The sequence below is a fragment of the Python bivittatus genome, unplaced genomic scaffold (genome assembly GCF_059951505.1).
Source record: "Python bivittatus isolate LINGU-HERP-01145 unplaced genomic scaffold, Pbiv_v1 ctg000070_np1212, whole genome shotgun sequence".
In the NCBI taxonomy this organism is placed as follows: Eukaryota; Metazoa; Chordata; class Lepidosauria; order Squamata; family Pythonidae; genus Python; species Python bivittatus.
In genome coordinates, this window is record NW_028277034.1 from 35,327,256 (window position 1) to 35,340,124 (window position 12,869).

General features: G+C 33.3%; 1 protein-coding gene across 11 annotated transcripts in view; it reads left to right on the forward strand.

Annotated features, from left to right (window-relative positions):
• The window catches only part of CAMK2D (calcium/calmodulin dependent protein kinase II delta), a 142,902-nt gene that overhangs the window by 104,677 nt on the left and 25,356 nt on the right, over positions 1 to 12,869 (forward strand). For 3 of the 11 annotated variants that reach the window (XM_088132935.1, XM_088132930.1, XM_088132929.1), the window contains exons 13-15: positions 2,643 to 2,680; positions 8,306 to 8,365; positions 9,915 to 9,956. In XM_088132935.1, coding sequence (XP_087989061.1) covers positions 2,643 to 2,680; positions 8,306 to 8,365; positions 9,915 to 9,956 — 140 coding nt within the window. Of the gene's footprint in view, positions 1 to 2,642; positions 2,681 to 4,342; positions 4,376 to 8,305; positions 8,366 to 9,914; positions 9,957 to 12,869 lie in introns of all 11 variants that reach the window. The other 8 variants (XM_088132937.1, XM_088132932.1, XM_088132931.1 and 5 more) reach the window with 3 other exon arrangements.

The window sequence follows — 12,869 nt, forward strand, 5'->3', positions numbered from 1 at the left end:
GGAAGTTTATATCAGTTTGGCTGGAGAAGGTTGGTGTAGATGCCTTCAGTAATAAAAGTTTGTTTACAGAGATGGGAAACATATGACCACTGGTTCAAAGGCAAGTCTGTAGTTTTCATTGCTGAGTTAGACTTGGACTTTTGTGTTTGATATAATCGCCCAGCATTTTAGCCATTGCTCTAGTACACTATCAGACAATGTTGTTTTAAATGCAGTTCTTACAGAAGAAGGATGAATTCATTTTGATCCTGCTAATATTCAGCCAAATATAACCCAAAGAATTATCAAAAGGTAATCAGGCATATGCTTATTACACCCAAACTAAAAAGCTACAGATTCACCAAGCTTAGCAATTAGTAAAGTCGTCACTAATTTCATTTGTACTTGTATCCATCCATTGTTTTTTATGTTTAGACATGTGTAGTCCTAATGTACCAACTCCTACTGAAAGCACAATCCTTCAAATAGTGTTTTACTATGACATTGCAAGAAAGTTGCCTCATTGTTTCAGCCAAATAGTCAGCTTCAATTATTGAAGACTGATATTATTTTTGAAATGTAAGTTGCATTAATATAATCTTGTGGCAAACATGATAAGTAAAAACTTAGTGGTTCTGTTCTTGAAGCGGCAGGGCTTGCATAATTTTCCCACAATGTATTTTCTGATTTATTGATTTAGAAAATGTATATGTCATCCATTTCCTTAATGGCTCTTGACAATGTACAAAAAATAATAATAAAGTATCTTAAAAGTGAGAAATGTAAAACACAAAAACAGGAAACAGTACAATATTAAAACTTAAAAACAATTTTTAAAAGGTGAGTGAATAATTATATTTCAGTGAGTAAAGGTAGTTAGTCTTCCTAAAGTGCAGTAGGGGGAGGGAGGCTTGCTTCAGTGACAGTTTGCCCCATAAATTGGACTTCGCAATGGAAAACAAAATTAAACAATGCTATCAAATGCATTTATAGTAGGACCTGGAACAGACATCCTGTTGTTGCTGGGCGGACTTTTGGACTGCCTACTCCAGTTTAAATAGTTTGAGCCTAAATTACCAGTTACGCAGGCAGCACAATCCTTCCGCCACAAAAGAAAGATTTCATAAAGTGCAAACTCAGTTTTCAAATTGTTTATGCAGATACAGTACATGTACAGAATATCTTCTATCATGACAGCAGAATTCCTATCCATAAAATGTTTCTGTTCATAGCCGAAGTTAATAGCGCTGTGGGTAATGCTTTACTCTCATTAAGATGACTGCATTTCTCTTTGGTAGTCTGATATAATTTAGAAATACGTTTGCATTTATAATTTGGAAAGTTACTTATTCCACGTAACAGTTAAATGTATTGCTATACAAACGTCATTTATAATGCAGTGATGGTACCTATAGTGTAAATTCTAGCAACATTTGGGTTGCTATCTTATTAATACTAATTTTCCATATATCTGTTAATGTTATTCTCACATAACTTCAACAAGATACACGTGACTACAAATGAAGAATAAGGCATATCTCTGCACAAGCTCCCTAAATCTGGTTTTCTCTTGGGAAAAAAAAAACACAAAACACAAAACAAATGGCTAGGCAATGTATAAAAGCTTATTAAATACATTCATTATTCTTAAATGTATAACTTTAACCTTAAAAAAAAAAAAAACTTCCAAAGACATGTCAGAGGATAATAGGGATTAACACGCACCATTCAGTTTTCTTTGATTCTTGCTGCTTTGTCCCATTTTGGGAGACAAAAGGTTACTTGATATACTTTTTCCCATCTCCTTTTTAGTCTTTGCTGCTGAGAATTCCTAAATCACGAAATCCAAACCTTGGAATTCGGTAAGGGTGAGGAGGAAAGGAGATGAGCTTCTGAAAAATCTCAATTTGCTCAAGCCCTTTCATTTCTTTCTGATCTCAATTCTCTTCCATTGAGTATACTAAGGAGTAATTTTTTTTTTTTTTCACAAAGCAAAAGCAGGAGAGGCAGTGAAAGCATTCTACCTCAGTTCTTCACTTGCACAGCTTCAGGAATTCTTTCTGACCTATGAGTAGGATTGTTCTACCACTCATCTATAAGCAATGTGGATATAGTTTATCATACATAGTACTCTAAGAGTAATAAGTGTGTCCTTCTTTTAGATAGAAGGAAGGAATTATAGTCAGAAAAGTTTTTAAATCAACAAACAACAATGTAATGTGGTACAAAAATATGATCTATAATTTTCTCCAGCTTTGTCTGTTTCTCCCTTTTTGTGTACTTCACATACCAAGATGGTGATAGTTCTGAGTAAGAGCTGGATATTATATTTTCAAACATGGAAAATCATAATTTGCTTTTTCTTATCAACAATCCAAGGGATTCTGCTAGATACTTGGTAAAATCTCGTTTAAACTTCACAGTACCTGGTAGGAACTAAATCACCCCTCCACAGCTTCAAAAAGTTTTATAAGATTCATAATTGTTGTTTGTTTAATAAAGATATCACGCTAATATAGAAATACTTTGCTAAGAGGTAGTGGAAGGGTGAAATGACAAATAATGATAAATGGAATTTGCAAAAAGAAAGAAAGAAAAATATTTTTCATGGTTTTCTTGTTGAATTAGTCAATTGACACTGTTTCTTTCCTTCTGATTTATAGCAGCCAAGAGTTTACTGAAGAAACCTGATGGAGTAAAGGTAGGTTACAAATATCAAGGGCAGCTAATGATATTCTCACTCATTTTTCACTAGCACATCACCTTCTAAATTCTGTTCCTTTGGGCACTAATATAACTGGCCCTGTTCTTCATTAAGAAGTCTATATGTGTATACACAAGCGCCTGCACACACACATACATAGTGAATACTCACTCTTGAGGATAGTATCACCACTGCCCTGTTGTCTTTTCAGAAAACAGTTAAGAGAATACTTTTCCAATTGGCCTTTGGGGCAGCAAGTGATATTTAGCTAGAAGTAGGTGAGCCAGGGAGAAATTATTTTACTTAGTTCAAAGGCAACATAATGTGTTTTACTTGTTGAGTTTCTTAATGTTTCAGAGTTGTATATGTTTTGATTTTTATTGTGAGCTGCTTAGAATCTTATCTTAGGAAGGGGCAATGTATAAATTAATGTATTAATTAATTTAATTACCCCTTTCTAGTCATTTTAATGATGTAGCCATTTTTGAATAGCAGCCATTTTATGTTACTAACATTCCATTTCTCAGAAAATTATCACAAAGTTTACCGATCATTGACCTACATTCTGCCAGAAATAATCAGTGTGTCTGGGCAGAAAGTAATACATTTTAAGATCCCAGCTACCACGTTCAGATTGAGTAAGCAATATTAGTAAGAAATAGAAAAAGTTTGTAGCTTTCCTGTATAATGTAGAATTTCTGAGCTTGTGGCCTTAGAATTCCGTGCAAGGAGAGATTGTTTCCATATAAAATGTTTTAGGTAATAAATTGAAAATTAGCTTCAGAAAAATAGGAAAAAAATCCAAGATTATTAGCGTTAAATAAAATGTTTCAGCTATTATCAGAAGTGTAATTTCTATGGAACTTTCTCTTTATTAGAACAATTCTTTAAGCTTTTACTCTTGCATTTACTTTTCTTAAATCTGACATTTGAAGTATCTAACTCATTGTATGTTTTCTTTGAATTTGTGATACGTATATGTTTAAATATTTCATGTATAGGCATATTGGTAGCCTAAGCCAGCCACTCAGTAACAGCCAAATTCAATACGATTCTTTTCTGGACCCGGTCGATGCACTTCCCAAGACCTATTGCAGAACATTATTTGCTGTACTGAGAATTATACCCTACTCCTTTTTCCATTAACCCCAATGACTATCTCAGACTTCTCTGTGTCCAAAATCTATCCTTTCCAGTGGAATAAAATGGCTGCTTTTTTTCCACTGTTGGACAGTTCAGTAGAAATATCTGTATCTGTAATATGCTCCAATCCAGGTGGTTCAGTAGTATTTTTATTGCAGATCTGTAATAGTCTCTGTCAGAATTGGTCTGTTTAAACAGAAGTGCTGATGATAGTTACTACCAGCAATTTGCAGGTATTATTCTGGGAGTGGGGGTGTTTATGCCTGGTATTCAGGATTCTTTCTCATATCTGTTCTCATAGGGCATCCTGAACGGAGAATATGTATTCATTTTCCAATGCCTGTTTAAACAGGAGATTCTATTCGTATGCAGAATATTTCTCCCATTTCTGCAGATTAGGCATTTTCAAAACAAGCAGCCAAACTACAACAAATATGCTGTTCTCCATGCATTGATTCTATAAATCCAACCAGTCATATTTTCTTCTTTTCCTTTCTCTCTGACTGGTCATATCAGAAAAGGAAGTCCAGTTCGAGTGTTCAGATGATGGTGAGGATCTTTATCTGCCAGACTTTTCATCCTATGAAATGTTCACACTTAGAAATGAAATAGATGTATTTATCATAGATTTGGTAATGTAACATCAGAAGCTACAAGACTTTTAAAATACACTCTTGTGACTTCTGCATCACTGTGGTGTTACATCCTAAATTAATCATTTGCAATTCGTTTACACGCTGTGCAAATATTGGTGTGAAACAGATGGATCACTGGCCATGACCCTATTCCAATACAGTAGCATTGTTATTTGAAAGCCTTCATATTTTTGCTGTAATCTTCTTGTACTTAAAGCAGATAGCTTTCTGGAAGGTAAAGGAAAAAAAGTGACATATTCTTTCCAAAAGTCTTAGAAGCTAATAGTAATCTGGTAGGTGTCAATGAAAAACTATCACTGGAGCCACCACCTGGTGGTGGATATTGTGCAATATTTGTATCAAATAATACAGTCTGGTTTCTGTTATCACACACTTACTTTAAATATAATTGAGAATGACAGATGTTGAATCAGATAATTCGACTCAGTTTATTTCTGTAGTATTTATTTTATGAATAAGATTTCTCTATTTTTTAATAAAACTTGTTTGAAGGGCTAGTTTTTATTTTTTTTTTCTAGTATTTTTCTGTAAAACAATATTTTTTTAAGTGCTTAGGACTGCGGATCTGGATTCATAGATATTTATCCATAGATACAAGAAGCAAATTAAAAACAAGTTACTATCAAATATTGCTGAGTATCATAAATGGTTAATTCAAATCAAACAAAATAAAATGACATATTGGTGAATAGTAAATGTTGAATCCTACTTGACTATGGTTTGTGTATTTTCTGGGGGATTTTAAATCTTCGTTAAATGTTTAAATGATTTAAATATTGTTGTAATATTAAATATTGCAGTACTGTTGTAAAAATAGCTAGAAGTGTTGTCAGTGAATCAGTCAGTTAATGTTGATTTCCCTGTCAGAATAGAGTCTTGATTTTTCTATTTCTGTCATGTTTGTAATTCATCTGCAAAAGATGCAGTCTGTCTAAATTAAGACAAGAGGAAGTATTTTTATCCTGCTGATTTGTGGGCCATGAGTCTTTATGAAGGGGGCTTGCACATTCATTTTAGAAGGTATTGATAATATTACTTTGGAACCCTAAAAATGCAATTAGCTTCTAAAACCTTTTTCTAAATGTTAGTCCTTTTTTTTTTTTAAAAAAAGCATACAATTACATGCACTGAAGGTGATAACTCTCATTATTACTGAAAATAAAGCTCTTCAGTGTAATTTATGAGCAGTTTGTATATACTTATACAAGGACTATCCAGGTAGAGCCTTTAAAGTACATGTAAATCTTCAAAGGTATTTGCACCAGTGATGTACAGGTGTACATTAGAAAGTATTTTCTGTTGTCTAGATATCCTTCTCGAGATTAAAATTGCTTGGCTAATACTTAATATTTTATTCCTGCTCAGGATTTTGAAAAACTATATATTTTTTTCTTTTTCTCTATTTTTAAAGTACTAATTTTGTGGTATGCCAACTTGTGTTCATATTAATTTTATGACTTTCTTTTGTTATGAGCTTGCTTGCAATTATAAGATACTTTCTTGTGTTACACAGAAAAAAGCATGAAATGAGTTTTTTCATCCCCTTTTAATTCCAAATAAATCTGTAATAAGAAAAATTGTTTAATTGAAATGGTACGAAGTTCCTGAACAATATAGGAGTGATATAAAGAGAAGTCATAGAAGTGCAAAGTGGGGCCATTGTCTGTAGACATGTCTATAAGTCATGTTTGTAAATTGCCTAAATTGCAATCTATAGAACTTAACAGAACTAGTATGATTTTTTTGTCATACTGCAGACCCCATTTTTAAAAATTATTACTGTTTATTGTTAATACTGTTATTTCTGTTAAATGCATTGTGAATATTTCCCCTTTTAAGCATGCTGTAAATGGTTAAAGACAAACATAGTGGGTGTATCCCTCACCATGTTGTTATATCTCAGACCTAAGCCATCACAGAGTTTCATTTATTTTATACATTTCTGTGAAATGATTTATTGTTTTTATGAGTGAGGCTAATAGCATCTTTTTGCCTTAAGCTACCCTTTGAATTCCAATTTTTTATCATCTGCCCCGCTGTGTTGAAATAACCAGCTCAGATTCATCATCTTTGGGGCTTCAGCTTTTTACCCCCATTAGTGCTTTTTTAAAGAATAGTAATACATTTCACATCTCAGTGTAGTCTGCAAGAATAGTACTTGTGTTACCCATTAAGAAGTCTGAATGTGACATCATTAGCTGCCTGTATTGATCTAATGTTGAACAAAGAAGATGAGTGAAAAACAACAGTATTGTTTTCCTTTTACATATATTGTAAAAGTGTTAATGGAGCAGTAAATAATTCTGTTTTGCTGACCGGTTAAACTTTTTGTCTGATCAACTTTATTGTTTTGATTGCTGCTTCCATTCTGCAGTCTGTGTGTCTCTGTGTGTGTTTATGCATGAATATACATATAGACGCACATATACCCATGCCTGAAAAAATATATATTTATGGTCGTTTTAAATTTTACTTTGTATACGATAAGGAAAAATGAACCAAAATTTCAAAATTACACTTAACTTTTCTTATATACATATAACTGCAAGGCAGTTTTTTAAACTACTGATACAAAATATTAGCTATTTTTTTAGGGTACAGTGTGGCACGTATGAGTTTTCAGTTCTTAAGAGTTTAAAGCTAATTCATAATATGGGTTAAACTGCAAGATTAATTTGTGTACAGAGAAACAGCCAGTTTTGGATCAAATGATCTTCTATTATGTTAGCTAACTTTCTATGTAATTCACCTTAACGTGGTTGACAGACAAAAAATTTTTTAAATATGTCTCAATGTGTTATGAATACTGTATGTTAATTATTCATTAATTATCTGAGCTATGTTCATTCATTCAGATCATGCTTAAAGTTATATTTTAGGAAACCAACCTTTCTGTCTACATCGATTTTAAAGGCTCAATATAAAGGAGATATTTGCTATAAGATATTACTAACATTTAAGTAATAAATGTTTTATAGTTGATTGAAGTGATATTATATTGTGCTTAAAATTTAGGCTGAACTTCAGATCAGAACATTTTTCTTCCTTGACAGTGGGATAACATAATTTTTTTCACATTTAAGAGATATTACTTAACAGCAAAATGAAATTAATATTTTTTCTGAAATAAGAAATGTTTTCCTTATAAGTATCCTTAGGATGCCAATCTAAGAATACATATCTATTAAAGGATAGATACTGAGCTCATGTTATCAGTAGCAAGAAAATATTTCCTTATGTTTACAGCAGCAGACTAAGGTGTATGCAAGTCTGAAACTGAACTAAAGTCTGATGTACTTCTTCAGTATGTAATGGGTTGATTTCTAAATGTTTCTGGACTACAACTCCCATAATGTTTTTTTTTTAATAATTGGCAATGCTAGCTGAGGTTGATGGGAGTTGGACCAAAACATCTAGAGGATATCATTTTGTTTGTTGTTTTCACTAATATCTCATATAAATGTGGAAAGTGACAAATCAACTTTTAGAAATGTGGTCCTATCCACTCTAAATTTGCATTAATAGCCTACTGCTTCATATGAAGTATTTTTAAGAAGCCTCTTAGAATCACATTTGAAATGATAATCTGTAATATCCCTCCTATACAGCAATTCTGAACTGCATTGAATGCTGCTGCAATGGTTTCTTATAAATCTGTTCTTGCTCTTCCTTTTGATGCTGTAAATTCATCCATTTGTCTTTATCATCATATGGCATCTATATCTATCTGTCTATGTTCATTCTATAGAGACAGATATAGATATGATTATCTGAAGTGAGAGGTCTAAGGCTTGTTTTGTTTCTATTTTCTGCATATCTACAGATAAACAACAAAACCAACGTGGTAACCAGCCCCAAAGAAAATATTCCCACCCCAGCGCTGGTATACCTGGCTTTATCCTTAACTTATTTTTGAGTTCCATTTCCATTTTTTTCCTCGCTCTCTTTCCTTTCTCTTTCTTTTACTTGTTGTTTGCTTTTAAAATTGTGAAGCTTTCCTCCTCCTCCTCCTCCTCCTCCTCCTCCTCCTCCTCCTCCTCCTCCTCCTCCTCCTCCTCTTCTTCTTCTTCTTCTTCTTCTTCTTCATCTTCTTCTTCTTCATCTTCTTCTTCTTCTTCTTCTTCTTCTTCTTCTTCTTCTTCTTCTTCTTCCTTGGGAGCTGACGATTGTATTTCTTGGGGTAGCTCATTGTCAAACAGTGTGTTTCTAATTAGCCAGTGTGCCATGGAAATGGATGTACTTATGCAGTAACATTGGTCACCGCCATAGTCGAGTTTCTTTGCATGCTGTGTAAGAAAGTGAATAGAGTGTGCTTTTGTGTTGCCTTTAGCTCTTTGCCTGATTTCTTTTTCAGTATTTACAAATGAGGCTTCAACCAAATTTCTTCAATTTAACAAGTGTGTCAAAGTCAAGGAGAGCTAACAAGATTATTGCTAGGCAACAACCAAGTAGACCTTATTCAGCTTTTCATTCCTTTACTTTCTCAGCAGGATTTTGCATGACTTTGCTTACTGAGATCAAGAGGCATCTAGTTCTAAAAACTTGTTATAGTTACCTTTTATTACATAAAAATCATTGTGCCATAATAGGCTCTGGGGGATTGTGTAACTAATGAGTTTGGCTATTTATATCATAACCTTGCTTCTGTTATTTATTCTGATTTCTTGGGGCTGTATGGCAATGCTTTAAAATTAAATCCTGTCTATTAATTGGCAGAGGCATCCCACCTTGCATATTTTGATAAGTTTATTTGAAGAAATGCTCTTTTTTCAAATTTGCACAAGATGTTCCTATATACTAGTAAGTACTGGCTTGATAAGATATGTCTACTAGGTATCTCCCAAGTGCCTTTGCACAAATTATGAAAACTTTTAAATCCCCCCTGAATGAGAACACTGGGCTCACACCTAGATACGGGATGGCCCTGGAAGACTCTGTATAAAATGAGTTAGAGGCTGTCAGCACTCCTCATTGCATCCTGGATTGTTACAAATATATAAACATGCAAGTGCTTAGCCTATTATGGCCCCTTGTATCTTTGTAGGCTTTAATTGTGCTTTAATCAGTTACTTAATATACTTTCCCTCATGGAAACTGTGTCATAAAATAGGATGGTATAAATGACATAAAGAACAGGATGGTATGAATGGTCAGCACGTTCCCTGGGAGAACTCAGTGCCTCTCTAGATCTCCAGAACTTCAAAGCCCTGCAAGTCTCCAAATCATCACTAAGATTTTTTGCATGCTGGTACAATAGATATGATTACCTTTCTAGCAGTTTTGCCAGTGACATCCTCTGGCTGCAGTTAACATTGCTTTAGCTCTTGTCGGTACTTAGCACATATCATCTGGTCATCTCATTCTTCCTCCTCTTACTAATGCAAAATCTGTTGATGAGAACTGTTTTTTCTCTCTATTTTACTCTCACTCAGGAGCCCCAAACTACAGTAATCCACAATCCAGATGGAAATAAGGTATTCAGAAAGAACAAGTCTGCTCTGCTCTTTTCAAATTCCATGTTCCATTCAGTTTTCCAAATCACAATGTTAATGCAAGCCTTAGCTAGGAAATTAATTAGGAATTCATGAAGTCTGTAGAGCCCTGTGCCATTTGTAACTGGATCCTGGTGAGCCCTTTTCTCAACCACGATAGAGGTGACATAGGTTGAGGACCAAGAAATTGTAGTGAGAGCTGTTTAGTGCTTCTAATTTCCATTTCAGGTTTCTGGCTTGGAATAGAAAAAAAATAGTTTTCCTCAAATGCAGAGTGGTCCTTTTTTTTAATGCAATAATTACTGAAATTCAAGGAAGACACACTTGGAGGTCTGTTTTATCTTTTGTTTCTCAGCCTGGACATTCATCTTTATACAATCGAAGTAGGGAATCTTTGGGGTAACACTGCTAATTTTAAATTGCCTGGTGAGCTACTCCTATGTTTACATTTTAGCAGGTGCTGTTTTTATAAAGTTGTAATATATCCTCATCCATACAAACTTGAATACAGTTTCTCAACTATGTTTTTCCTCCTTGAGTCAACATCTTAAACTTTTCCAGCTGTGAGCAGCAATTCTAGTGTTGTCAGTCAAAAGACGTTCATGTCCCTTATGTTAGTCTTTGCCTTCCTGGGGACTCCAGTAGTCCAGTGCCTATAACTGGCTGATGTGACCCTTGAAGAAGATGCTTTGGATCTAGCAAACACAATATGGCTCAGATGAGAAGCTTTCCATTCCTGATTAGAGAAATAACTTCTCGATTGAACTTAAGATTTCTTTCAGAACACCATTCAGCTGCCCACACCTTCAATGACAAAAATGTTAAGGTGGATTTCACCTGTTACATTTTTGTTCCCGGGTCAGCTGTATGTGTGGATTGCATTGCATAACATCTCCCTTTTCTTTCTGTATACACTTGGAAAGGGGCTAAGTGACTGATTGATTCTGGGATAAGCAAATATTTTTAAAAAGAAGAAACTATTTTTAGCCTGTGCTACAGTGTTTAATTCTACAATGGGATTACTGCTTCCTAGTCCAGTAATTGAAGAAAATATCACTATATACTTTGTCATCAATATTCTTGTCTGACAGTTTAATTACTTGTAACTATTCTGTTGTGTTTCTGGATAGTAGTTGAACATTAGTATTAATACTATAATCTTTTCTTAAGTACATATCCTAGCTTATTATATATAGATCTGTAGCTTATTTTCATATTTATTTATATATATTAGATTTTTATGTTTGCTTTGCTATCACTTCCTCATATACCATATTTTGGCTTTTATATTATATGTAAATAACATGAAATTTACACTGTATATTTTCACTAATATCAAAATTTTACCTGACCTCAGAGTCCATATTAGACAAACCATCATAGCTCTTTGATGTGATTACATTTCTTGTCTTCTCTGTATAATTATATAAATGGTTATAAATATGCCCCTCCCACTTCCTGTTAAACAGAACCCAAAATGAGTTTCAAAATGGAAGAAAAAAAAACATTTGTAGAGGAAATATTTGTTAAACGTGCATCACTTACCCCCTCCCCCTAATAATAATAAAACAAACCCCAACATGATGGGTGAATTCGATGTTTCCATGGAGTTGGCTTCAAAGGTGATGCATGAAATTTCTTCTGCTTATGTGTGTCTGGGTTTCATAAGCATTTCTAAGAGTGTGTTACATAACCAAGCATGGTACAACTCTGTGTGTGTGTGTGTATCATTTTAAACTAGTCAGAGCATGATGGTTTATTTTGAATGGATGGACAAATGTTTGGGATGGTGTGACACTCACTGACACATTTGTGGGTGTATATATCTTGCTGACAATACATTAAACTTTCAGACGCTTTCATTTGAATTAGCCTTACAGAAAGAAAGGACACTACCAAGATGTGTTGATGTTATTTGTGAATTATTGTTTTATCCCAAACCATGGGACATCTGAAATCAGTAAGCCTTATAAATCCCAAGTGCATAATGTAATGTTGTAGTTTACCCACATATACATTTGGGATATGATCAGAAAAAGAGAGCTGTCTCTTTTTTAACCTGGTGATAAATCTTAGTTGCCTCAAGTGGTTAAACTAGTAGTCATATGCAAGTCTATATTTTGTGCAAACCTGTGTTTGAAGAGCTATTGTCCTTATCCTTCAGTCATAAAAAATGTGCTTAATTAATCATACTTTTAAGGGTCTTAATGCCCCATAATTCTTAGTCACTTATCCTTAATTCTTAAATTCTTAGTCACTTATCCTTAATTCTTAAATGAAGTTTATACTTTTTTTTTGCTCATTTTATTTACCTATTTATTATTTTATTTATTTTATTTTATTGCTTATTTATTTTATTTTATTTTTTTTTATTTTATTTTAATCATATATTTTGCTTTTTTTTTTTCTTTTCCTAAGTTTCCATAAAATGTTTTGCAAAGTCATTTTTTAAAAAATAAAAGGCTAAACATTTTACTATCTTTGATAGTGTCCTTTTAACTGTGTCAACTAACTATTTGTAATCCATCAAACCATCAGAGGTACTTGCCTTTTTGATACTAAAGTGGATTTTTAAAAACTGCTGTCTAAAAAACTAATCATTTTAAACTGGCAGAGAACAAAAAGCCTGAAAAGGATAGAGTAAAAACATCAGAAGAAGCAAACAATCACTGAAAATTTTTTGAGCACATCTGTGTTTTAAGATTTGCCACCTCTTTATTGAATATATTATTTTTAAAAAAATATTGCCACCAAAGGGGAAGTTTTATTTATTTTTCAGTTATATTTACACTCCAATATTGTTCAATACTGAAAAATTCAATACATGTAGCCCTCACTTAACGACTGTTCATTTAACAATAGTTCAAAGTTATGACAGCCTTGGAAAAAGTGCTT